At 25.6% G+C, this 27343-nt stretch overlaps 1 protein-coding gene across 1 annotated transcript; it reads left to right on the top strand.

Annotated features, from left to right (window-relative positions):
* The first annotated feature begins 727 nt into the window (after window positions 1-727).
* LOC145829645 (protein regulator of cytokinesis 1-like) lies at window positions 728-27343 on the top strand. The gene is made up of 12 exons (XM_082937496.1): window positions 728-854; window positions 7022-7227; window positions 10271-10430; window positions 12877-13014; window positions 17391-17624; window positions 22054-22239; window positions 22313-22422; window positions 22544-22648; window positions 22995-23127; window positions 23515-23710; window positions 25431-25570; window positions 27054-27343. Exons 1-12 carry the CDS (start codon window positions 747-749, stop codon window positions 27240-27242), a joined length of 1905 nt encoding a protein of 634 aa, XP_082793622.1. The 5' UTR covers window positions 728-746; the 3' UTR covers window positions 27243-27343.

Genomic DNA, 27343 nt, shown 5'->3' with positions numbered 1-27343 from the left:
CAAAAAAGTCTAAACTTAAAATTTACCAATGCAACCGAAATCTTATTGCCCATTGATGCGTTAGACAGAATATTAAAATAATCTAAAAAATTAATATTGTTTTCTAAGATTTACATGTTATACTTCATCAATTTTTTTGTTCAGTTTTTGATAATTCAAATTTAAAACTTTCTAAGCTTGAGGATTTAAATATTAGTTTAAAATTCAAGAATTGGAAGATAAATTATGACCATAAAGTTGCCACACCCCCACTAGTTACTCCAAATAGCTCAAGCTAGTTAAAGATTAAAAAAAAATCATGCTATCTTAGGCTAGTTTAGTTATTTTTCTAAATCTCAGCTAGTTTTTTTACTGTAATATTTTATTCATAAAAATTGTGTTATCAATAAGTTAATTTGTAATTTTTTTGGTATTTTTAGATATTTTAGCTTAATTGACATTATTTTTTTAGTTTTTGACTCATATTATTATATTTCAATTTTCTCATAAACTCTTAACTAGAATTATGTAACTCAAGATAGTTTTTTTGCACTCAGGCTTTTTTTCTTCAATAGCAACTTTGTAATTCGATGTATGTTGTATTTATTTGACCATTTTAGTAGAAGTCTATATTGCTTTATTTGTTAATATTTTAAAACTTGAAAAGTATTTTGTAAATTCAATCACTTTAAAGAATTGTACTTACCCAAATAGTTTTTTTTTTAATAGAACTATAATAACTCACAGAATAGTTTTAATGAATAAAAATGGCACGTAGAAGTGACTTAATGAGAAGTGACATTGAGTTTGAGTTCACAAAAACTATGAACACACTTAAAGAGTTATGGGATGATATAGGATTTTCTGATGACCAAGTAAGCTTTTGTGTAATATACAAGTATTGATTTATTTTAAACTTTTCTACTTATTTACTTTCAGTATTTTAAAATCAAAATAATATCAAAAGAAAAGATATCATTAAATATAGAACATTCTTTTTTTATTTTTTAGGTAAAAGAAAAAAATTAAAATAAAATTTAGGTAAATGTAAAGGTTATTCCTAAAGCACAAAAGGTCTTGACAAAACTTATTTCGGAGACAATATTAATATTCAATAAGTTTAAATCAAAATAAAATTTATAAAACTTTCAAGAACTTTAAAATGTTTTTTTAATGAAAATGTAAATAAAAGAAAATCCTGGCAGTTTTACACAAATATATGTATACAAAAATTTGAGACACAAAACATTCATAAAATATAAACTTATGAACAAAGTAAAACTTATTTTGGCTAACCCTTATCAATTACAGTTGTTATCAACTACTTAAAAGTAAGTTGTGAAAAACATACAATTGTTGTTGTGTCATAAATACACATTTAATAATTAACAAACAAAATTTAAGTTAATAATCAGTTACAATAATTAACAAATTTGGTTAAGCAAAAAATACATCTAAATAATATAAATAAACCAACACTTTTATAACATTCTATTCAGGTTAAACTTATAAACAAATTATTGTTTTTATATTTTAGGCTTGGGGGTTTTATAAATTAAGACTCTGAAAAACTGTGATACAAGTTATGTATTTTCATAAAATTTAAAAACGATTATTATTATATTTACTAGCACACTCTAAATTATTTAATAAACTTCTGCAAAAGCAAAGGATTCATTGGTGGGCTTATTTAAACCAGTATCAACCCATTTTTAAAGTGCTTTCGAAATATGTTGACTTCTTTTTAAATGAAATTTTGCAGTGTAGGTCCGTTGTAGACACTTTGGCAGTGACATTGAATTTATAAATAATTTTGCTTTATTCTGATTGGATATGAAATCTTTATAAATACCATTTATAAATGGTTTTCTTTTGACATGAATAATTCTCAGTGCAACCCTCTAAAAGTTTTGTTGACAGTGCTTCTCAAGTTGTTCTCCAGAACTTTTGTAGCTTTACCTAGATAAGGTGTTTTCAATTAGACAGAATATTTCTCAGGTCTTTGTATAATTGGTTCATTCAATATAGATATTGTTTGGTCTTTTAAGCTTTCAAAATTTGTTCAAAGACAAACCTGAAAGATGAGTTAAATAACATCAAAACTTTTTTAGGTTTTCTGGGTTTTCCTGCACCTGTTATCTCCAAGGGGATTAATTACACAATCTCCAAATTGAATAAGCATCTTATACAAGGACCCAAGAAATATTCTGTCTATTACATTATCTACTTATATCTGCAAAATTTCTGAAAATAGTATACATATAATATTAATGAATTAAACATTTTATTTAGTTGTATTTTATGCCTAATTAAAATAGTTAATTATTGTAACTGATTTTAATCTTGTTTGATAATTATTAAATGTGTATTTATGATGTAATTACAACTCTATTGTGCTCCCAATTTACTTTTAATTAGTTGGTAACAACGGTTAGCCAAAGTATACTTTACTTAGTACCTGAATAAATCATTTTTGAATGTCTCAAATTTTTATGTATAATAAGTAGTACAAATAAACTGTTCAAAAAATAATATTATAACTATATAACTCTAAATTTGAGATTAATTATGTTTAAATGTTGACAAAAGGTTTAATTTTTAAACTAAAAAAGAGATAATTTTTACTAGAAAACTTCCTACTTAATATTTGCTGTTTTCTACAATTAATTCTATTAAGAAAGTTTTTCAGGGTTGCAAAAAAACCTGAACAAACCTGGAATTGAAGAAATTTTGAAAAAATTTGAATTTTTAACAAAAATCACTAAAAAAACCTGGAATTTTAACCAACTTTTACATGTAAAGTAGTAAAATTTCAATTTTACACAAAAAATCTTTTGAATTGATAAAAAGTTTTTGTCATCATCAAAAGTTTTTTATTTATTTAAAAACACATTAAAAAAAGCTTTAAGATATGTTTTCAATGTTGTTATACTACTTAGTACAGTTTTTAACCTTAAACTTAATTTTAAACTAAAAATAGACCCTAAAATGTGTAATTATTAAAAACATGGAAGAAATTTTGTAAAACTGGAGAAAATTTCCAAAAATATTTGGCAACCCTGGTTTTTATAGCTTTTCATCATGAACTAGTATGTTGTATGATATTGAATGCAATTGAAATCGTTTATACTCCTACTCATTTTTTTTATTTTAAGCAAGATAGTATTCTATATGTTATGAATTATTGTAATAAAATGCTGTTTTTGCATAATTTGATGAATATAATTTAAGTATTATAATGAGTTTTAGAATTAAACACATTAATTAAGGTCATTCACTTTAACATTTAATCTTATTGATATTAAATCTTAGGTATAAACTATAATTTAATTTTTATAAAATGTTACTTATAGGTATACAAAAGTAAGAATATTTTAGTTTTAAGTGTCTCAAATCTTCCCTTGGTTGTGTGAAGTTCTTTGTGATTTTTTTGCCTTTATCGATCGTTTTAAATAAAAAAGTTATTTTTATTTAACAAAAAAATCTACAAATTTATTTGTAAACGTTATATTGCCTAAAGTACTTTCAAAATCTTCTTCAGTAGACAATTAGAACTGATTAATTCAAAATCTTCTTGCATATAAAAGTTCAAAAAAGGATATTATTACGTAACTATAAATCGAGTTTTAAGGTAAACTATGTTTTAAAAGTCTATCTTTCAAAAGTTTTTCAAATAGTAAATCTTATTAGTATCTCTAGTTTAAACTCGCAAAAACTAATTGAAATAAAATAAATAAATATGAAATAAAATCAAAGACAAAGAACTAAAAGAAATTAAATTGTTAAACTTTGATGTGTTTGATTTAATGTTTTATAATATTTTAGAATGTAAAATCAAAATAAAAAAATAGTAATTAAAATAGTAATCGAGCTTATTGTTGGTTGAAGTTAAAAAATCAAAAATAACTAGAGTAAATAATCATAATAAATAAGTCGATAAAAGTAGTAAGGCGTATAACCTTAACTTGTTAAGTTATTTAGAAATGTATAATCAAAAAACTTTATAAATATTAAAACATGTTAAATAATAGTAACTTAGTCAATTATCTGTAAAGTGGTAATATAGTTTTGTTTATATTTATTGTTGCTTCGAGTTTATTGATCCATTTACTTTCTAAAAAATCTAAGTCTGAATAATTTTTAGTGGTGTCTACAAAGATAATTGAAAAAGCTTCTTTTAAATCTTTTTTTGATGTTTTGTGTTTTTTGGCGTAATGTATTTTAAGTGCTGCTCTATCACTAACATCATCTGTGGTTGTACTCTTCCAGATGTGTCTGTGAGAGCACCATCTTTGCGAAAAGGACGTGATTGTCTGGCCGACATAGAACTCTTCGCATTCACTACATTTCGCCGCATATATCCCAAAATTTTTGCAATTTAAGTTTTTTTTCAATTTTATCGTTTTTCTGTTTTTTAACTTTACTAAGCTTGTTTTCTTTACCATTGTATCTTTGCAAAGCAAACATTTACCACAAGGGGATGAAATTCCTTCTTCATTATTAACTTCATGAGCTAATTTCTTGTAGTTAGTTAGTAAAGTTGCAATAGTCTGCGGTCGTTTGTATGTTATCATCACGTTTTGATTCAGTTGTTTTTCTCTTTCTGTTAATTTAAGCAAGTTTGGAAAGATTGTCGTCCAAATGCTTATGTTTTTGTTACTCTCCTTCGTTCTTTTTGATGGTGGTCTGAACCGATCTTTCCATTTTTCTGTTTTTTCCAGCATCTCTACAACTAAACCCTCGCAAAAGTATGATTTTATGCACTTATCTTTTAATAGTTTCAAAGCTTCTAAATAGTCACAATCCCGTTCACACAATCTTCTTAATCTTATAGATTCGCTAAATACAATAGATTTGTAAATTGAGCGAGGATGATAAGATCTTCCATTGATGTCAATGGAAGATCTTATCATCCTCGCTCAATTTACAAATCTATTGTATTTAGCGAATCTATAAGATTAAGAAGATTGTGTGAACGGGATTGTGACTATTTAGAAGCTTTGAAACTATTAAAAGATAAGTGCATAAAATCATACTTTTGCGAGGGTTTAGTTGTAGAGATGCTGGAAAAAACAGAAAAATGGAAAGATCGGTTCAGACCACCATCAAAAAGAACGAAGGAGAGTAACAAAAACATAAGCATTTGGACGACAATCTTTCCAAACTTGCTTAAATTAACAGAAAGAGAAAAACAACTGAATCAAAACGTGATGATAACATACAAACGACCGCAGACTATTGCAACTTTACTAACTAACTACAAGAAATTAGCTCATGAAGTTAATAATGAAGAAGGAATTTCATCCCCTTGTGGTAAATGTTTGCTTTGCAAAGATACAATGGTAAAGAAAACAAGCTTAGTAAAGTTAAAAAACAGAAAAACGATAAAATTGAAAAAAAACTTAAATTGCAAAAATTTTGGGATATATGCGGCGAAATGTAGTGAATGCGAAGAGTTCTATGTCGGCCAGACAATCACGTCCTTTTCGCAAAGATGGTGCTCTCACAGACACATCTGGAAGAGTACAACCACAGATGATGTTAGTGATAGAGCAGCACTTAAAATACATTACGCCAAAAAACACAAAACATCAAAAAAAGATTTAAAAGAAGCTTTTTCAATTATCTTTGTAGACACCACTAAAAATTATTCAGACTTAGATTTTTTAGAAAGTAAATGGATCAATAAACTCGAAGCAACAATAAATATAAACAAAACTATATTACCACTTTACAGATAATTGACTAAGTTACTATTATTTAACATGTTTTAATATTTATAAAGTTTTTTGATTATACATTTCTAAATAACTTAACAAGTTAAGGTTATACGCCTTACTACTTTTATCGACTTATTTATTATGATTATTTACTCTAGTTATTTTTGATTTTTTAACTTCAACCAACAATAAGCTCGATTACTATTTTAATTACTATTTTTTTATTTTGATTTTACATTCTAAAATATTATAAAACATTAAATCAAACACATCAAAGTTTAACAATTTAATTTCTTTTAGTTCTTTGTCTTTGATTTTATTTCATATTTATTTATTTTATTTCAATTAGTTTTTGAGAGTTTAAACTAGAGATACTAATAAGATTTACTATTTGAAAAACTTTTGAAAGATAGACTTTTAAAACATACTTTACCTTAAAACTCGATTTATAGTTACGTAATAATATCCTTTTTTGAACTTTTATATGCAAGAAGATTTTGAATTAATCAGTTCTAATTGTCTACTGAAGAAGATTTTGAAAGTACTTTAGGCAATATAACGTTTACTAATAAATTTGTAGATTTTTTTGTTAAATAAAAATAACTTTTTTATTTAAAACGAAAGGTATACAAAAGTACAGACCACAATTTTTCATTGTCAACTTTTGGAGAAAATAACAAATTTACTAAAAGCTATATCCTCTTAAAGTTTTTTTGATACATACCTTAGATTTTTAAAAGGTGTTCCTTGAGAAATTTAGAACAATCTGTTGTAACTAGTTTGGAAAAATTATAAAAAAAAAACAAATGAGTTGTTCTAGATTTTTTTATTTCATAATTAAACTATATTTCTGACCAATTTTGTTAGTTTATTGAAATTGCAACAACACTTACTACTGTAAAATTAAAGTTTAGAAAATTAAATATTAGAGGAGATAGACTTTTGGTGATTTTTATTTATTCACAGTTTTAGTTTTATCCTCATTTAAGGAACCTATTGTACTCTCTGCCTTTTACTGATTATATATCAAAAATTAATTGGATTATTAAAAAACTGTAAAAAGCAATGTATCGCTTAGTTAAAACTCTAGAAAATAAGATGAAGTTGTAAAAAACTGGTTTACTCCCCATGTCCTTAAAGTTTAATTATTTTTATTCTTTAATTCTAATAAAGCTTAAAAACTGTAATAACTAGGTATCACATAAAGTCTAAATTCTTTTTTATTTTTCTCACAGAATTTTAAAATATAAGTCTTAATACATGAAAAAATGCTAGAAAGTATGCAGACTAAGATAACCCTTACAAGTTCAATAAATATACAGATTACAAAGCGTGGAGGAAAAGTTATAGCTCATGTTCAATTGCTGTACCAGCAAATGGTAAAAGAAGAAAGTAAACTTAAAGACAGTTTACAAGCAAAAATTGAAAAACAAAAACCGCTCATAACTCAACTTAATGTTGAGCTAAATTTGCCAGAATATAAGTATCCCAACAACTTACCACTACTACAAACTGACGAATTACTTGGGTATGCTTATGCTTCTAGTTTAATAATAATAAGCTTATTTAAAGAAAATTTATGCTCTAAAAACAAAATCAACATATTAAATGTTCAAAATACAATTATATGGTAATATATTGGATTAGAGTGTTGGTTTTTGGGTACTAATGAATTTTTAAAAATGTTAAAGTAAAGATTAAAATAAGAAATTTACTGAAGAAAAGAATAATTTTAAATTTTATTAGTTTTTAAAAGATAAAACTGTCCATCTTATTTAATTAAAAAAAAAGTTTAATAAAAATTTGTATGGTTTATTTACAAGTACGAATAAAATAAATTAAAAAAAGAAATAAGCTTATAAAGTAGTGTTTTTACATAATACTTTGGAAATTTTAACTAAAAAGTCCTTGAAAAATAAAGAAATAAATTCATTGTATTTTGAAAATTTTAGTTTTGAAAATTTTACTATTAAACCATATTGTATTTTAATCCTTGTCAGTGTGTTTTTAAAATTAGTTAAAGTTTATTGATCAGTTAAAGCCTTTACTAGCAAGACAATAATTAAAAAAAATACATGTATTTGAAGTCAAAATTAATTTTAAACAATATACAAAATACACTCAGTGTAAAAATCCAGATATATTTCACGCTATTTTCATCAGTGGATACAAATCAATATATAAAAGATAAATTAAACTTATATATTAATAGTAGTAATCATCATAAACAAATATTAATCAAATACAAAGTCAATTACACAAAACTAATCAAAATGCTAATTAAATAGCGCTGGTTAAGTACTAACATAAAACACCAAAAAGAGCATTAAGAAAAAAAAGCAACACTATAGTCAAATATTTTTTGCCTACAAAGGGTAGGCTTTCTATTTAAAATACATATAGCTTCCATTTTGACTAAGTCAAACAGCTTATAACAACTTTTAATTATCTTAAATCTCTTTAAATTGAAATTTTCAGCACAACTCAGATTTTTCACCAAATGTTCTGCAATAGGAGATCTTTTTATTGGTTTTATAATTTTATAAGAAATATTCTGTTTTTCGGCTCAATTTAAAAATTATCAATGCAAGCACACATATGTTCTTTGACTCTTTTCTTCAGCTGTCTATTTGAAAAACCAATATAGCTATTGTCACGATAGCATTTGAATTGGTATATGACCATGCAATTTATCCACTGATGAAAATAGCGTGAAATATATCTGGATTTTTACACTGCGTGTCTTTTGTATATTGTTTAAATTAATTTTTTAGATGTTAACAAATGCATAGTCTTACCTTATATGCTATTCACCCTAACCCATACTTATATAGACTTATGAATTACAGTCAGTAATAGCAATTAAAGTAAAAAAAAACTATCTATTTTGCTGAAAAAGTATATACAAAGTACAAATACTAGTCTATTTACAACTTAATAGCAACATCATTACAACATTAATGCAATAAAAAATACAAAAAAAAAATTTTTTTTCAACTCAGTCCCAAAAAAAGTATAGTTGCTTGCTACCAGCTAAAATATTAGATGCAGATTAGATAAAGACAACTTTTAGTACATATGGCAATAATAAAAAAGTTTGTAAATAAAGTCAAGCATGAATAAGTCCCAAAAAGTAAAGCAACTAGTGACAATGTTATATGGGGTGCGTAGCAATTTAAACTACCTTGAATATTATCGTGTTTTATATATATATTTGTTGTTATGGTACAATTGCTAAAAATAAAACAAAAAGTTTAAATATGAGAAATGTGTAGTTTAAGCTAGTTTATTTTGCTACACACTCCTATGACGTCATCACACTTTGATACTGTAATCAATAAGATACTTAATCTAATTAAAACAAAAAAAAATCTAGTTTTTTATCTTAGTTATTGATATTAATGAGTTTAAAATAAGGTATGATGAGGAATAAATAGGATGAAAGAGTTTTTCAGGGTTGCCACTTTACGTTGCCTTTTTTTGACAATTTAGACAAAAAAAAAACCTTGAAAATCCTAATATTTTAACAATTTTCACATGTTCAGTAGTAAAACTTTGATTTGACTCAAAAAATCTATCATATAAATAAAAAAATTTTGTCAACATCAAATAAAAAAAAATTAAAACACATATTTTAAGTAGTGTTACAGTATCTTTTCAATGTTTTTATACTATTTAACACAGTTTCTTACCTTAAACTTAACTTTAAACTATATATAGACCCAAAATTGTGTACTTTTTAAAACCTGGAAAAAAGTTTAAAAAAGAGCGGCAACCCTGGCTTTCTCATTGTAAAAGAAAAAAAGACTAAAACTTGGAAAAACACCAAGTAAACTTATGTATACTCTCATTTTTAGCATTAATGAGTTTTGTATAATTACACTAACTAAGGCCATGATGGAGTAAGTAATAGAAAATTTCCTATTTTTCACATAAAAAATAAGCTTCAAATTGATATTTACAACTTTTAAAAAAAGATAAAAATTTAAAGTAATTTTTGCAATACAGTTCAAAACTAGGTTTTTTATGAAAAGCTAAAATTTTTCTTTAAAAATATATCTTCCCTTAATTTTAGCATATAATCTCAAACTTTCAGAAAATGTTCATTGGACTATTAATAATTATTAAAAAAAAAGATAATGACCAAAAATTAAAAAAAAATTGTATTTGTATTTTTAGTTGAAAAGAGTCTGAACAAATGTTGATACTTTAAGGATAGACTGAGATAGTATCGAAAATATTGCTCAAAAACTGTTGAAATTGATAGATTTTGAATGAAATAGTGTTTTTGCCATTTTAGTTTAAGCCTGTCATAAGTAACATATTGATCTCTTTTTTCTAGAAGTTATTTTGGACTTTTAAAAGTATTATAAAACTAAAATGATAAAAAATTCTATTTAGCACCTTATGGTATTAATGGAATATTAATTATTCGGGTAAACTTGTTGTGTTATAGTAGAAATTAACTATTGGTATATAAAATAATTGTGATAAAAGTATCACATTAATTTTTCCATTTTCGTATATACTTTATTTTATGACCAGCAAAATTTAATAATAATAATTTACAGGAAGAAATGCAGAGAATTGCAAGCAATGAAAAACAAACGAATGGCAGAATACGCATCTCTGAAGGCAGTTGAAGAGGAATTATGCGATCAACTGTATATAACTCCTTATTATGTAGAAAAGAGGATTGTACCAAGTCAGAAACAATTGAAGGATATCAAGGTAATCAAATGTATGATTTTTAGTGTTAATGTAAAAAGCTAAAAAGTTAAATAGTTAAGATTATTCTATGAACTTAAGAGGAGTTGAATTTAGTTTTATTGATTTCAAGTTTTGAAATGACTAATTTATGATAAAATTAGTTGGAAAATTCTGTAAAACTACATTATAAATTTTACTTGGTTTTTTATGGTTTAAAAAAAAATATTTATTTATATTTTTTGACATATTTTCAAATCAAAAACTTATTTTGTTTAAAACCTAGCAGCCAACAAACAAATGGGAACTACTTGATAAAATAAAACTACATAAATATTATATCCAGGCAAAGTTATTAGATATTCTGTCTATACTGTTGAAAAAATAAACTCAAACAATGTTGATTTTATTGTCTATTACTCTCGAACTAAAAAATAACCTTTATTATTGGAAATACAAAGTGTTTACTTTATCTACTGTTTTTCATAATAATTAAGAGCACTTGTAATTATAGATACACTTGATTCGGTTTTAGTTGAATAAAAAAAGCAAGATTCATTTTTTTGGTAAAAAAATTGTCTATTTCGTATATATTCGTATTAAATTTAAAACAAATAGTTCTCTTAAAAAACCAAAGTAAACCATTAAGTATAAACAAATCCACAGTATTATATAATTAATAAATTGTGATTGATGTATTTTGTAGATTAACAAATACTTATATATATTTTCTCTCCTTAAAAAAGTTACAAGGTTGTTAAATAAAGAGTACAAGGTATTTCAACTTGCACTTTGTTAGCTTGACTGTACTTAAAAAAGCATTTTAATTGATTGATTCATAGTAATTTTGCTTTTTTCTTTCAATTACACTCTAGTATTTTGTTTTTCAGTACTGTTGAAAACTTTTACGATTTTTGAAAATTCTTAGTTCAGTTAATTTTTTTATACTTTTTCCAATGTTCCATAATAGAGTTGGACAATTTTTCTTAACAGTTGGTCAGATGTGGCAGCTTTTTCCATTTTACCAGTAGGATTTATTCAATATAGATGAAGGCCTTATTTTTCAAGTGTTATACAAAAAAGTAACATTTAGTTTATTTAAGCAACAAGTTATAACAATTTAACAAAAAATAGCACCACAGTTTACTCTCAACTTAATTTTTATCACACTTATAAATCTTTATTCTAAGGTTTTTTCAATTCCTTGTTTATTACAAGCTTTTATAATTAAAATAGTCACGTCTTTCATCCTAGCAACCCTATAACAAACTTGATTTAATTTAAAAACGACAAACCAAAATTACTTTATTTAATAATTTGTTTTATTAGAACTTGATTATAGGTTATAGATTGGCAACGTGCGTTCTGCTCGCAACGTATTTTTTTTAATCTTAGACAACTTGTGCACAAAAAAAAAAACTAAAGTAGAGCTGATCTTTTTATAACAAAATTTTCAAACTTATTACTAAATTTATTTCAGTACACATAAATTTTTCAAATTGTTATTAAAGTTATAGTTTAAAGGTTTAAAATAAATTATTGTATCAGATTTCAAAACTACGTTTCTGCCAAAAATAAATTTGTTTTAAACAGGGTTGCCACTTTACCTGGAAACCTGGAAAAACCTTGAAAAATCTGGAATTTGACAATTTAGGCAAAAATAATCTGGAAAAACCTGGAATTTGAGAAATTTTGAAAAAAACCTTGAAAAACCTGGAATTTTGAGCAAAAAACCTGGAAAAACCTGGAATTTTTAATAATTTTAACATTTTCAATACTAAAATTTTAATTTGACACAAAAAATCTATCATATAAATAAGATTTTTTGTCATCATCAAAAATCTTTTTTATTAAAAAACACATTTAAAGTAACTTTACAGCGTCTTTTAAATGTTTTTGTACTATTTAACACAGTTTCTTTTACAGAAATTAACTTAAAACTATAAAAAGACCCAAAAATTTTTACTTTTAAAAACCTTAAAGAAATATGGAAAACCTGGAAAATTTTTTGAAAAATCAAGTGGCAACCCTGTTTAAAAGACTTATATGGTAAATCTGGTTTGCCGATTTGAAAAGTTTCCCAGCCCTATTATAAGCAATAAATTAATATGAAAAAGTCAAAATCAAAGTGTATTAAGCACTACTGTTTTTGAATACTTTGAACTATCTGTTCCGGATCTCATTTTAATAAATGAAAAATTAGATTCTGAGTTTGGTAGATTTAGATATGATAAATATTCGGATCATGCTAGATCCTAATTAGTAATTCCGGTAGATCACTAGTTGTAATATATAGTTAATTTTTAAAGAATAGATTTAAAAGTTTACTTTTGGTTTTTAAATGGTGTATTGTACGTACATCAGTTGATTAAGGAAATATTTTTTTTGTTATTAAAAAACTTTTTATGAAAATTTTTATTAAAACTAAAGTTATCTCAATAATTTGTTTGTATAAAACCAATGCTTCCAGGAACACATAGAAACATTACAAGCAGAGAAGAACAAACGCGAACTGCAAATAAGCTCCCAAAAGTTAGAAATAATGCAACTATATGATGAGTTAGGTCTCACACCTCAACATTTTCAGTCTCATGCTTCTTTCTCACAAGTTTGATTCATTTTTTTGTGCGACTTACATTTAAACAACTATTTTTATGAAATTTAGAAAAGTTAAAAACGCTGTTAACTATCAATTGAATAATAAATCAAATATTTAAACTTATTATCTATTTATAATATAAATAACAACTAATGTTTGCATTGTTTACTAAAGTTTCAACGTTTTACACGTTTCATCAGAACAATGTTTCAAGCAGCAAGTTTATTTTAAAGAATCACAAAAAAACACATTATAACGTTTCAAATAAAGTTGAATAATATTGTTAGCTAATCTTAAAAACTACTTATGTACAAGTTAACTTATGTTTTGCTTTGTTTGTTCTTATTTTTAGTTATATATTGTTGCTATTTTTGTTATTGATTAGTGTTTTTTGTTCTTTTAAAATACATATTTTGTTTATTAAGACAGGGTTGATACCTCTTTTTTAATTTTTTCGATTTCGCACTTTTCTAGGCTACATAAATGGCATGTTTTGTTGTTTTTCGGTTTTTTTTTAGTTCTGCAGAGTGTTTCCCATTTTTAATTATAGTCTTTGTTCGCGTCTTTTAATCCTATATATAGGTTGATAACTCAGTATTATGTCTTTTTAATTTGTTGTTAAAGCTTGCCTTATGATTGCTATATCTATTTTTGAATGTTGTGCTTGTTGAACCCACGTTAAGTTTTCTTATGTTATTTGTTTTTATAGTAGCTCGGTAGATTCTATTTTTTGCTAGGCAGTTATTGTTTAAAGGACATTTTTCTTTCCTGCAATTGTAGGTTTTTTCTTGTTGTTTGAAGTTTAGGCTCTTTAATATTTTGTTATTGTGTTTAAGAATTTTTGTTTTGAAGTTTTCCATGCAGCTATAAGAAATTTTAAGTGTATTCCTGTTGAAAATTTTGTGGTATGGGTGGTTTGCGTCAAAGTGTTTTTTACTAAATTTAAGAATTCTTTGCCTCTTTTAGTGGCTACAGTTAGGTAAAAAGGTGGGTTAAATAAATAATTTTTCTTTTTCTTTACCTTTTTGTTGTTTTATTTGCTTTTTGGTCTGTTAGACTGAATTTGAGGTTGTTGGATTTGAGTGCTGATTGGTAATCATATTTTATACGATTAAATTATTCTTGGTTATTTAATAAATTATTTAGTCTTTCTTAATAATTATAAGTGATTGTTTTACTAATTGATTATGGTGGTTTGATTGTTTGCTCACATATTGGATATCTGAATTCTGTATTGTAAATGGGATGTATGTTCTGTTGGGTAAGTTTTTTGCTTACGTCTATTGGTATTTTGAAACCCCATTTGTTAAAAATCTTGTGTAGTGCTTTTGTTGTGTTTTCTGCGGTTGTCGGCAATTTAGATTGTATGACATCGTCTCTGTAAGTTCCGAATTCTTTTCATTGAATATATTAGTATTTTTTATTTCGCTTAGCATGAAGAGTCCTACCATGTCGCACACTTCGGCTCCATTGTAGGATCCCATGCTAACGTTAAAAAGGTCAGAGGTGTTTGTTTTTCTCATGTTTTATTTTAGTGAAAGATTGTAGACTTGCATGAATAAGGGATGCCAGTTTACCTGGAAACCTGGAATTTGGCAGTTTAGGCAAAAAAACCAGGAGAAACCTGGAATTCGAGAAATTTTGAAAAAAATCTGGAAAAACCTGGAATTTTGAACAAAAATCACTAAAAAAACCTGGAATTTTAACAATTTTCACATGTTCAGTAGTAAAATTTCGATTTGACTCTAAAAATCTATCATATAGATGAAATTTTTTGTCATTATCAAAAAAAAATTTTATTAAAAAACATATTTAAAGTAACTTTACAGTATCTTTTCAATGTTTTTATCCTATTTAACACAGTTTCATATCTTAAACTTAACTTTAAACTAGAAATAGAATTAAATGTTTGCTTTTAAAAACCTGGAAGAAATTTGGAAAACCTGGAAAAATTTGGAAAAAACGATTGGCAACCCTAATGAATGTAATATTAGTTTTTGGTCGTTGTCTGAGATTGGTGTGAATTTTTCAGAAAATTTTAATGAGTTAATTAAGGTTTTTGTTATAAATGGGTAAAATTTAGTAATATCGAATTTTATAAATCGGGTTTTATAAATTTAAATAAGGTTTAAGGTTTATTTTTAGCTTATTGAACCAGTTTATAACACTGTCGGTGTTTTTCCATTGGTTTAGTTTTGAGCCTACAATTGTTCTTTTATTTATTTTGTCTAGTTTAGATTCGGTGAGATTGTTGAAAGGGGATTTGGACGGGTTCAAAACTCTATAGTTAAGTTTGTTTGGAAAATCTTTTTTGTAGTCTTTGATTGTAATAAATGCAGGGTTTTGTTCTAGTTTTTTAATTTTGCCTTTTACATTGTATTTATTGATGAATTGGTAAGTTTCTTCATTTAGTTTTACGATTCTGCCCGGGTCTGATTTTTTGTAGTCTGATGTGATATTTTCTTTCAGAACTTTATTGTAAATGTTGTTGTCTATTTCGTAAGTGTTAGTTGATCTGTCAGAAAAAAGAATGATTTGTCAGGAGATGTTATATTTTTGATGTCTTTTTTCATGGTGTTTGATAAGTTGTTGTTGTATTTTTTAATTTTTTGTTACTTATTAACTTGTACAAAGCGTTTTCAAAATCGTTTAACCTTGCGTCCAATGATGGTGTGTTTCTTGTAGGGAAAACACTTCTTTGATGGTGTTTGTCTTCCTCTTGGTGCTTCTTTTCTTCGTGTTTCTGGATCTTAAAGAAACTCGCGCGCCATCTCAGTCTTTCTACGAAGTTGTATACTTGGTTGTACATCTATTAATACATTTAAACTTAATATATATGTTTTTAAGATAAATTACATTGATTAATGTAAAATGTAAATTGACCATTTATTAGATTAAAATAAATAAGTATTACTGTATTGTACAAGAGCGTAGATAACAGGGACACATACCTACTTTAAAGTTTTGAAATTCAATTATGTTATTAATGTTGAAAAATTATTAAATTTCAATTAGTTTTAAGGCCATATGGGGAGTCCAACACTTTAATAAAAAAACTTTGGCTTTTATATAAAAGCTTAAAGTACAAACTACAAGCCAGTTTTTATAGAATTCAAAACATTGTTTAACTTATGAGATATTTTTTTTTGTAAAAAGTTTTTCGATACAAACGTATGGATCCCAAATTTTTTGTGATTAATTTTCTTGGAAATTTTAAAAATCACTACATATCTATATCCTCCTTGACTTTTCAAGTAATCTTCTTCAAATTATTTTTTTTTTCAAAAAAAAAAAGGTATTTTTACTTAAAATGTGTTAAAGTCCAAAGTAACGGTTTTATTTTATTTTATATAGATTAGACTGTGAAAGTTTAAAGAATATTGTTTGAAAAATGTAGGAGGAAATAGATTTTAAATGAAGTAGTCGTTTTCCTCTGTTTTAGTTTTCCTTTACCATAGGGAACCTATTATGCGGCCCGACTTTGACCTGTCATATCTCAAAAAATAAGTCGAATTTTTTAAAACGGTAAAAAGCAACTTGAAGCTTAGTAAAAACTCTATAAAATAAGATCAACTTAAAAAAACATCGCCATCCCCCCTATGGCCTTGAACAAGTTTTTAAGAAGTTTTATATGGAAATTGTCAGGATATTTAGGTATAAATTAGAGTTGCCAATTACTAAATCTACTTAGACTATTTTAAATTTATAATCTAACCTAGAAAAATTAGGACTCTATATAAGTATGACATATGTTTTATTGTTCAAGGATTGTTAATATATTTTAAAGTATTAAAAATCATTTATAACTACTAAATTGTTTTTCCAATTTTTGTCAGCACTATTTAATAATTAATTTAAGCTAAGCTTATATTTTTGTGCTAAGCTTAATTAATTAAGCTCAGCGCAAAAAACATGTTTTAAGCTTTTTTTAGTAAATCAGACTAGTTTTTAAATTTTCAAGAGTAATTTATTCAAGTACAGTGCATCCTTGGTAGTCCGACCATGTTTGGCAAGCTATTTTCAAAAATTATAACCGGATTAGGCTTTAGCCGGACAATAACAAAAAATTGCTTTTTTTGAAAATATTCTACCTTTTATATATTATGCAAACCATATAATAAAATGCACACTAAACTTTTTTGGTGTTATAATTTATTTATTTTGTTGTTTTCACTATGGGGTTTTAAGTTTAAGCATTTATTATAGTTTAATTGGTTAAATCTAATTTTGACTGAAACCGGCCGAATTAGCGGGGGCGGATAAGCGAGGATGCACAGTATTCATCTAATATGATAATAATTAGCTTGTTAACAAATGTTTCTATTTCAGCATATATAGTAAACTAAAGATTTTTTGAACATAAATGGTAGTAAATTTATATTTAGGAATTCATAGGAGACGAAACATTGACTTGCTACCTTCCACCAGAAAAAATGGAAAAAGTAGCTAGTGTTTTAGAAGATCTTTATTTCAGAAGGACAGAAGTACAATTAAAAGTTGACACCTTTAGAAAAAAGATTAATGTTTTATGGGACAGACTTGAAACCCCTAAATGCGATAGAAATGTCCTATTCAATTTAAAGCAGGATAATCTGCAAATACTGCAGTTGACCTTACAGGTAATTGAAAGTATTTATTGAAATGAAACAAAAGAGAAAATATTTTGTTAAGAAATAAATTAAACGATGAACCTAAACTTAATGTTTAATAAATCAACTTATACATTAACTTGAAGCTAGTATTGTTTGGAAAATTTTTTTTTTTTGAAAATACGTTGCGATACGTATAAAAGGTTTTAAAAATATAGTAGAAAAATCATGTTGAAGTAATGAATAAGCTTATTAAAGATTAAAACAGCTTTTGCATTAGTTTTAACTCTCTCATTATTTAATAGTTTTAAAATTTATATAATAATTTGCTAGCAACTTAGACTTTTTTTTTTAATGTTACAGCCACTAAAACAAATCTATAAGTTAAAATAGAAAATCTACAAATAAGATCTATATTTTACTAACCCTTAAAATAATAAACTGTTTATTATTATTTTAATTATTTCAAGTTTATATAATTTCAGTTTTATAGCTATTTAACTGAGTAAAACATGTCTATCGTAATAGAAAAACTGCATACTCAATTAGTTCTTTGCACTTCTGTTTTACACTTACATTCTAGTAATCAAATTCGTTTCAGTGATTAAAACATTGAATTTAATTTATATATAGAGAACTGTAGGTATGTTATCAAATCAAAATACATATGTTTAATGTTGTTAAAATATTGAGCATTAAAAAAAATTATTTGTTTTAATTTGTCCGAAAAAGTATGAGTACACTATCATCTTTTCAGTGAAAACAATTTAAAGTTTTAATAATCTTATAAAAAACTAAAACATGACTTTTGTTATCATGAATAAGCACCCATAGTTTCACTCAAAGTTAATATGCATCGCAACGTATTTCTAATGGTTTAATTAGTTAGTTTTAAGTCATATTTTCCAAATAACGTAAAAAATCCTGTGAGAATCTTGTAACTATCTGTAAAGTACTATTTATTCAGGGTTGCCAGAAAAACCTGGAATAAGAGAATTTAGGCTAAAAAACCTGGAATTTTAAACAATTTTTACACATAAAGTATTGGAATTTCAATTAGACAAAAAATCTATCATATAGATCAGGGGTCGGCAGGCAGTTGGTGGTCGCGGGCCAAATTTCAAGTTTACATAGTCTTCGCGGGCCGCAGTTTTAGTTTTAGTGATATTTGATTAATCTTTTTGTTTTAGTTTTAGTATCACTAGAGAAAAGTTTTACTTTTATTCACCTTATCAATTTAAATAACTTTTAGCTATACATAGAATGACTATTTAAATTAAATTAAATAAAATTAGAATAAAATCTACATTGACTAATATACTTAAGTGTTAATAGACTATGTACTTTCATAAGCACTTACTTAGTTAAATTTAATACTTTTGTAATTTTAAATACAATTTAACTCTCTATAAAAACCAAATTTGAAAGACAATTTATTAGTTACTTTTATGTATTTGTTATATTATCAACCCCTTTTTTCATATTTTTAAAAATATTAACTTCAAAAAAAAAGTTTTTGCGTGTTAAATAATTTATATTCATTAAAAAATTTAGTAATTAATTAATTTAATAAAATTAGTACCTGTTTGTTTTATAGAAAGCTAGAACAAATTCTTTAAAATAATTAATTCTCGAATACTTAAATAAAATATCTTATTAGTAACTAGTCTTTTACATGGTTGTCACTTAAAAAGCAAAAATGTCTGAGTTATATCAAACCAGCCTAAGTTCATTAAAAGTTTAAAAAGCTAGTAAATCGTTGTAAGTCAAGCTTAAGAACCTAGTAAAAATATCATCATCATCAAAAATTACACAAAGTGTAAAAAAACAAGAAAAACTAAAATAAGTAAACTACACTAAAGTCATAAAAACTATTCTGGGAATTCTAAGATTTATTTCAAGTGTTTGAAATAAAAGTTTCACACACATCAGAGTTTTCAAGCTTTTTAAAATAGCCTGCTGTTTGTGTAGCAACCCAGTTAAAACAAAGTTTACAACATAAAGAAATAACGAAACTTATTAACAGTAAACAAATTACATACCAAAAATATATAAGTCAGCTGGAAGGGACAATTAATTTTCTTAAACATTTTTAACAAAAGTATAAGACTTAATTGAGTCATTAGCGAAGAGAAAAACTTCTTTTTTCTTAAGCATTACAACAATTCTTTATCTGGAATAAGAATTTAAAAATATTAGTTGTAAAATAAAAAACTAGCAAGAAAAAAAAAACGTTAGTTAGGTGTTCCAAAAGTCAGTTCCAACAAAGCACATGATTATCTTCAGTAACTACAGAGTTATCAGAAAAAAGTTGTTAAGGCAAGTTATAAAGAAGCAAAATTTATTATTAATAATGAGATACCGTTTATAATTGAAAACTTTTTTGAAGAATTTTTGTTGGCGGTAATCAAAAACTTTTGTTTATTTCTTCAATGACAACAAAAAGTCCTATTTAGGAAACGCATTAAGGTTATATAGTCGCATAAATCAAATTATGACTTTAATCAATATGTTAAGATGAGAGCACTGATAGAAAACTAATGCTCATCTGAGAATTTTTATTAGAGATGTTTTTTTTTTATTTGACACTTTAGTATAATTTCTTGGTTTAGTTCAAACACGAAGCACAACAATCGATGAAATTTTACAAGTAAAGGTGAAATGCACTAAAAGTTTTTAGAAGTACAATTCCTTCTTTTATTTTTAGTATAAAGTTTAATTAAAGTTTAAAAAGTGTCTTATAAAGTATATCAATATTAAAAAAAACACTGTTAAGCTACTTTAGTATATTTTTTAATAAAGAAATGTTTATTTGCTAAATTTTTTGTGTCAAATCGAAATTTCACTACTTTACATGTAAAAATTGTTTGAAACTCCAGGCTTTTTCAAAAATTCTCAAATTCAAGATTTTTTCAAAATTTTAAAGCATAAATTTTCAAGTTAAAAGCTTGAACTTGATATATTATAACATAAATTATAACTGAAACTAACACTTTGGGTTGAGCAAAACTTACATCATAAGTTTAATTTTCCACTCTTTTAAGCAAAAAAGCCAGCCTCAATTAACAAAAACATTCCTGATATTTTTGTATATAAAAAACAATTCTAGCCAAAAACTTATAAAATGACTTAGTTGGCCTGAGATTTGAAGTCTTCAAATAGTGATAGTCTGAGTGTTTGTCAATGTTTATAAACTATCCCTAAGTCTAGTTTATATTAAATAGGTAGCTCCAGAAAACAGCAAATGTGTGTATTGATATGCAAAGCATAAAAGTTAACTTAGTTTGACAAAATCATTGTTTGAAAAATGAAAATGTTTACCTAACAAAAACTATATTAGTTTATGTCATATATATTGTTTTAATTGTGTCTGTACAAATTTAGATACTACATGTAGAAAAAACAAACTTAGAAAATTATGCATAAACTAAACTTAAACTATCTAAAGTATTTTATAAAAAGTGATTTAAAATATCAGCATTTTTTTAAGTTGGTGTGCATATAAATTAGTTTAAGTGCAAAGAAACTACTAAAATATTAAAATGTGTCAAAAAAAACTTAAATAAACCTTTTTTTCTTATTACTATGTTATTTTAAATGTTTTTACACTAAAACATAACACTTACAAATAAAAAATGTACAAAAAAAACTTAGGTATAAAAAATATTGGAAAGAATATCTAAGCTATAAAGAAATGACACTTTAGTTAATTACTGTGCATTACTTTTGTACCAAACCGAAAACATTTGCATTTAGTTTGTTTAATAAATAGGTATAATATAACTAAATTATTAAATGCAAGCACTCTTTTTTCAGATAATTACTTGCTGTTATAAAATAGAAGTTATTATGAAACTCAGAAAAATATCCTGTTAGAATGCTAATCTGTCTTTTTCACATTTTTAAATTAAAGTAGTAACTTTTTCTAATTATTTTCAAATGTTATACAGAGACTAAAACCAAACTAAACAAATTAAATCGAAATACCGAAAAAAATTTTACTTGAAATATATTTTTGCTCAGCGGGCCACTTTTACATGCTCGCGGGCCACAAAATTTTCTTTCGCGGGCCGCATTCCATTCAAAAAAATAACGTGCTCGCGGGCCGCAGATTTACCCTTCGCGGGCCGCAATTGGCCCGCGGGCCGCAGTTTGCCGACCCCTGATATAGATAAAAATTTTTTTTATCATTAATTTTTTTTATTAAAAACCACATTTAAATTAGCTTTACAGTATCTTTTCAATGTTTTTACAGTTTTTAAGACAGTTTTAAACTCAATTTTATACTAAAAAAGACCCAAAAACTTGTACTTTCGAAATATGGAAGAAATTCAGAAAACCATGATTAAAATTTCTCGAAAACTTTCGGCAACCCTGTTTATAAAATCAACAAAACAAATTCTGTAAATCTTTTAACTTGTTGCCTATGTAAATGTTATACGTTTCTTAACTGAAAAAGGAATTAGAACGAATCAAGTTGGAAAATATGAAGAAGTTTATAGAAAAGGTTCGATGTGAACTTGTGAATTTGTGGGATAAATGTTATTACAGCAAAGAACAAAGATCGAGATTCTATGCCTTTGAAGATGAAAGTTACACCGAAGAACTACTACTTCTACATGAAGGTGAACTTAGTAAAATGCAGGTGAGCCTTATAAAATTAAGTTAAAAAAGAAATTATATTGAAAGTAATCACTTACATTCAATCGCATTAACAGGCTTATTATGGAAAGCACAAAGATCTTTTCTGCAACTTTTCCAAATGGAACAAGAATTTTGAACAGATGGTTGAACTTGACAAGAAATCAAGAATGCCTGATCCCAACAGGTAATAACTGATAGAGTTTTTAAATTGATACCATAAATTTTTGTAACAAGTGTCTTAAACTTTTTAAGTTATTCTTAAATGTTTAAACTTTAATTTAATTACTAATAAATTTGTACAAAAGATATAAGAATCGTGGTGGTGGTCTTTTGAACGAAGAAAAGAAAAGAGAAAAGTTGAAAAAACAACTGCCTAAAATCGAGGAAGACCTTTTCCATGCCGTCAAAAAGTTTATTTTAAGTTTTGTAATGAACATTTAAGAATGATCAAATTTGTTGTTTTATTCTATTTATAGTTATAAACATTTTTTTATGGTAGTTCAAAAAAAAAAAAACGAAATAACAACTATGTAAAGATTTTTTTGCAATGGTTTGATTTTTCTTTATTGCAACCTAAAATTTGCAATAGAGTATGTAGTTTTAACATTAATACTATAATTAAAAGATTAGACATAAGCAAGAAAATATATAATTTGTTGTATTTAAAAGTTTTAAGTTTGACTAATCAAGCGCTAGTTTTGCCTGCTATTTAGCATTTTTCTGTGACTTTCTTTTATATATTTATGACAAATTTAGGTGGCAAAATGATATGAGTGAGCCGTTCTTAATAGAAGGAGTTGGAATTGAAAGTTTTATAGGAGATAAATGGATAGAATTTGATCGACAAAAACAAATAGAAATTGAAGAAAGAAAACTTAAAAAACAAAAGGTAAACTAAAACTAAAAATACAGCTGTGTAAATAATTTGTGTAAATAGTAGAATAATATTCAAATTCAATTGTTCTGAAAAACTTATATTTTTAGTTGGGTAATACTTTGGAATTTTGTTAAAAATTAATCATCAGTATTGTTCATTATTAATGAATATGTTTTATACGATTGTATACACTTAAGCAAATAGTTGATGATCACATATAGTTCAAAACAATTTACTGTTAAATTTATAATATACTTGTTTGGTTTCAGTATCTAAATTTGATTTACGCTAGTTTAGTTGTCCAGTAAGAGTTAAAAGTATTTTAATAAAAAATATTGACAATTTGTTTCCCTCAACTATTTGTTTTTATCTTCTTTTATTTTTTAGCTTTATACACAGGATTTGGAACATGAGATGACATTTGGCAGCAAGGCAAAGGCAAGAACTCCATTGAAATTCACAACAAGTAACACTCCACTGAAGAGACCTGCTACTAACTGTAAGACTCCAACGACCGGTAGAAAGAAAATCAAGGCTAATGTTTTTACTCCGAGTAGGTCAACTGCAAGAGCAAACCTTACAAACAGAAGTCCTAGTAAGTCTAAATAATTGTATAAATAAACCTTAAATCAAGGATTAAATAAGTATAGTATTCCTGGAAAACTTTAAGAAAAAGCTTCAATGTTTTTGGCAAGTCTAATGAATTAGTTAAGGTTTCTAAATGTTAAATTACCTTATTAGTTGCTTAAAGTGTTTGAAAATTTTTATTAGTCGGTGACCACATTTACCACAACTTTTCGTGGAACAGACTAATTAAAAAAATCTTTGGAGGCGGCTGTTTGAATAACTACATACTGAAAAAAATTAAGTGTTACTATAATCAATTGATTCTAATTTAAAAACTAACGAATATTGAAAAATTAAATAAAAAACAAATTTAAAAATGTTAATGAGAAAGAGGTAAATTTTAGTTGTTTTACAAAATTTGTTTTTGATCTAAAAATACGCAGTAAGCCAGAGATTTCTGCTTTCGGGCCGGACCCGGTCTTTAGGCGGTACGTTGCTTTTGCCTATTTTAAGTTGTAGTTATAGTATTTTGATACGATCAGTTTATCAGCTTCATAGTTGAAAAAATAAAAAATAACTAGTAACCTTAAAATATAATAATTAGTGTTTCATCAGTATTTGAATTACTGTTTTCAACCTAGGACTGTTTAATAAAAAATTTATATGAAATATTAGTTATAACTCATTTTGTACAAGTGAGTTTTTTATGAGTTTGAATTTGACAAATAAATTAATCCAATTGTAGAAGATTTACAGCTTTTAGTAAGTTTATAATTCTCACATTTGATTTAAGTACGTTTGCAGATGTATTCAGTCTCTATACTTGTAAATGTTATTTTTTCTTTTTTTTTCTTTCACAGAGTCTGAAAACTTGACAAAGTCATCTGCTTTTGTCCTTACAAAATCAAAAAAATTAAAAGCACATAGAAGTATGTTTTCAAAATCTGTTAAAGTAATGCTTATTCATTATACTAAAAAAATTATAATTGTGATATACTTATATTTTCTAAACTAAACTGTGTTCAGGGTTTGTCAAAAACTTACCTCAGCAAAACAACTATAACAAATAAGCAATCCTACTTTGCAAAGCATAAATAAAAAGTTTTTTTTTAACACAAATAATAGAAACTGAACTTTAGTTTTGCTATACAGCCTTTTCAGTAGTTCAAATAAAGATAAAACCTGCAAAACTTTAGCATGCTGTACAAAAAGTAATATGTAATTTTTAAATAAGCAAGAAACATGCAGATGTCAAAAATTTGAACAATTTATACCTACTTGTAAGCATAGCAATATATCACATTTAAAGTTTATTAAGTTTTATTTAGTTTTGTATTAAGTTTTTGCATTAAGATGTTTCGTACTTAATTAAAAACTATACAAAAATATGTTATTTTACATTTTGTGTAATCAGTAGCTTTGCATTTTAATTCATTTACTGGAGAGTAGGCCGTAAAGCAAATCTTAAGTTTAGTTACTAATTACACTTTTTAAATAAGCCCTATGTATGTAATCTTTGTATTTGTAGTTTTCTAAAAATGTTGAATAAATATTTGATTATTTTTGCTACTTTCATAAATTTACATCTGAACATTTTTTAATCACTAAAAATCAGCACATGAACGTTCTTTTGTTACTATAACAGTTAAATTTATAATATGTAATAATTATTTAAAGGTATTATACATAAAATATGCGCGCATTAACCTTCTTATATTTTGTACTTTCAATGTTAGGATTCTTCACAGGTCGCACACCAATATCGTTCCGAGTCCAGCCAGGGGATTCAATACACGTGGGAAAAAGTTCACAAGTTGGTAAAAAAGTTTCTAAGAAATTGAATATGGATAAAAAACAACCTGAATCTCAGTCTAGCACCATCACGTCTGTAAGTTTAGAAAAAAATAAAATGAAAAAATTTTATATACAAGTTTTACCCATAGTTTTTATTATTTTATCTAAATCGACCATTTAAATTTAAGTTAAGGCCATAAGGGGGGGGGGGGTAAACCATGTTTTTTACAAGTTGATCTTATTTTATAGAGTTTTTTTCTAAGCTTCAAGATGCTTTTTATTGTTTTAAAAAATTCAAATTATTTTTTGAGATACGACCAGTCAAAGTCGGGCCGCATAATAGGTTCCCTATGGGAAGGGAAAACTAAAACAGTAAAAAAAGACTATTTCATTTAAAATCTATCTCCTCCTACATTTTTTAAGCAATCTTCTTCAAACTTTCACAGTCTAATCTTTATATAATAGCAAAAAAACGTTACTTTGGAATTAAAAAAAAAAATTGTAAAAATATGTTTTTTTTGAAAAAAAGACACTTTTTTTTTTAATTTTTGTGATGAAATTTTTTTTTTTTTAAATTATTAAAATTCTAAAGTAACATTTTTCCTTTTATTATAAGGAACGTTTCCTGAAAATTTGAAGAAGATTGCTTGAAAAATGAAGGAGGAGATAGATTTTTAGTGAATTTTAAAATTTCCGAGAAAATTGACCCCAAAAAATTTGCGGTCCATACGTTTATATTGGAAAAATTTTACAAAAAATTAAATATCTCAAAAGTTAAATGATATTTTTGAATTCTATAAAAACTGGCTTATAGCTTGTACTTTAAGCTTTCATATAAAAGTCAAAGTTAATTTTAGTAAAAAAAAATGTTGGACCCCCCCCCCCCCCCTATGGCCTTAAATACTACCTAATTATTTAATCTTATAAATATGATATTTTACAATTGAAAGTTGTTTATCTAAAATTTATTAATATTTGTTTGGCATTATTGATTTTTAAACACGTTGGATAAACTAAAAATAATCTAAATAAGTTATTAACATCAAAAAAGTTTTGATGTAAATTTAGATGTGAACTTTGTGTCTCTTTAAATTTTTATTTATTTAGTTTCAAAATATTTGAATCTAAATATATTTTTCAACCATTGTTAAAAGCGAACTAAGCTTCAACAAAGGTGATTGAAAGTTAAAAGTTTTTATTTTAATTACTAATAATTTAAAAAACAATAAAAATGATCGTCGGTTAAGCTTAATTTATAATATGTATAAATATACTTTTAGTGTAATAAATAAGTAACAGTGTGTTATAAACTTGATATGTTGGTTAAAACTAAGTTGTGATTTTACAACTATGTTTAGGTATTATAAATTTAACAAGCCTTAGCTTAAAAATTATTAAATGTAAACAAGTTTAAATTGTATTATTTTACTATTGTTATATATATAAATATTATTATATATATTATTAATTAATATTTTATTATGATTTTTAGTTTAAAATAAAATAAAACTGTATTATTATTATTCGTAAACTATTATAAAAATAAGGTGTTTTGGTAACAACTTTTCAAAAAACAGACCAAGTCAGCGCCAACACCGTCGAATACCAACCAAGAGGGACTCGACTTTAGTGCCACGGTAGTTTCCGAACCCCACTCACGCTATTGTGACGTAATAACAGGAGTTTATGAGGACTTCGCTCAAGATATAAATAAAAATAAAAAAATTCCGAGAAGTAGCTCCATCCATGGTGAGAAATTTTTGTAAAGAACCTCATTCTTGATAATAATTTTAATTATATTTACAAAAGTTTTAAAGTTTTAACTAAAATCCGTGATTTTACGTTTTCTATATTGTGAAGTAAAAAA

This window comes from Thalia democratica, chromosome 2 (assembly GCF_965202585.1).
Source record: "Thalia democratica chromosome 2, ktThaDemo2.hap1.1, whole genome shotgun sequence".
NCBI lineage: Eukaryota > Metazoa > Chordata > Thaliacea > Salpida > Salpidae > Thalia > Thalia democratica.
This window is presented reverse-complemented; position numbering and strand designations above follow the sequence as displayed.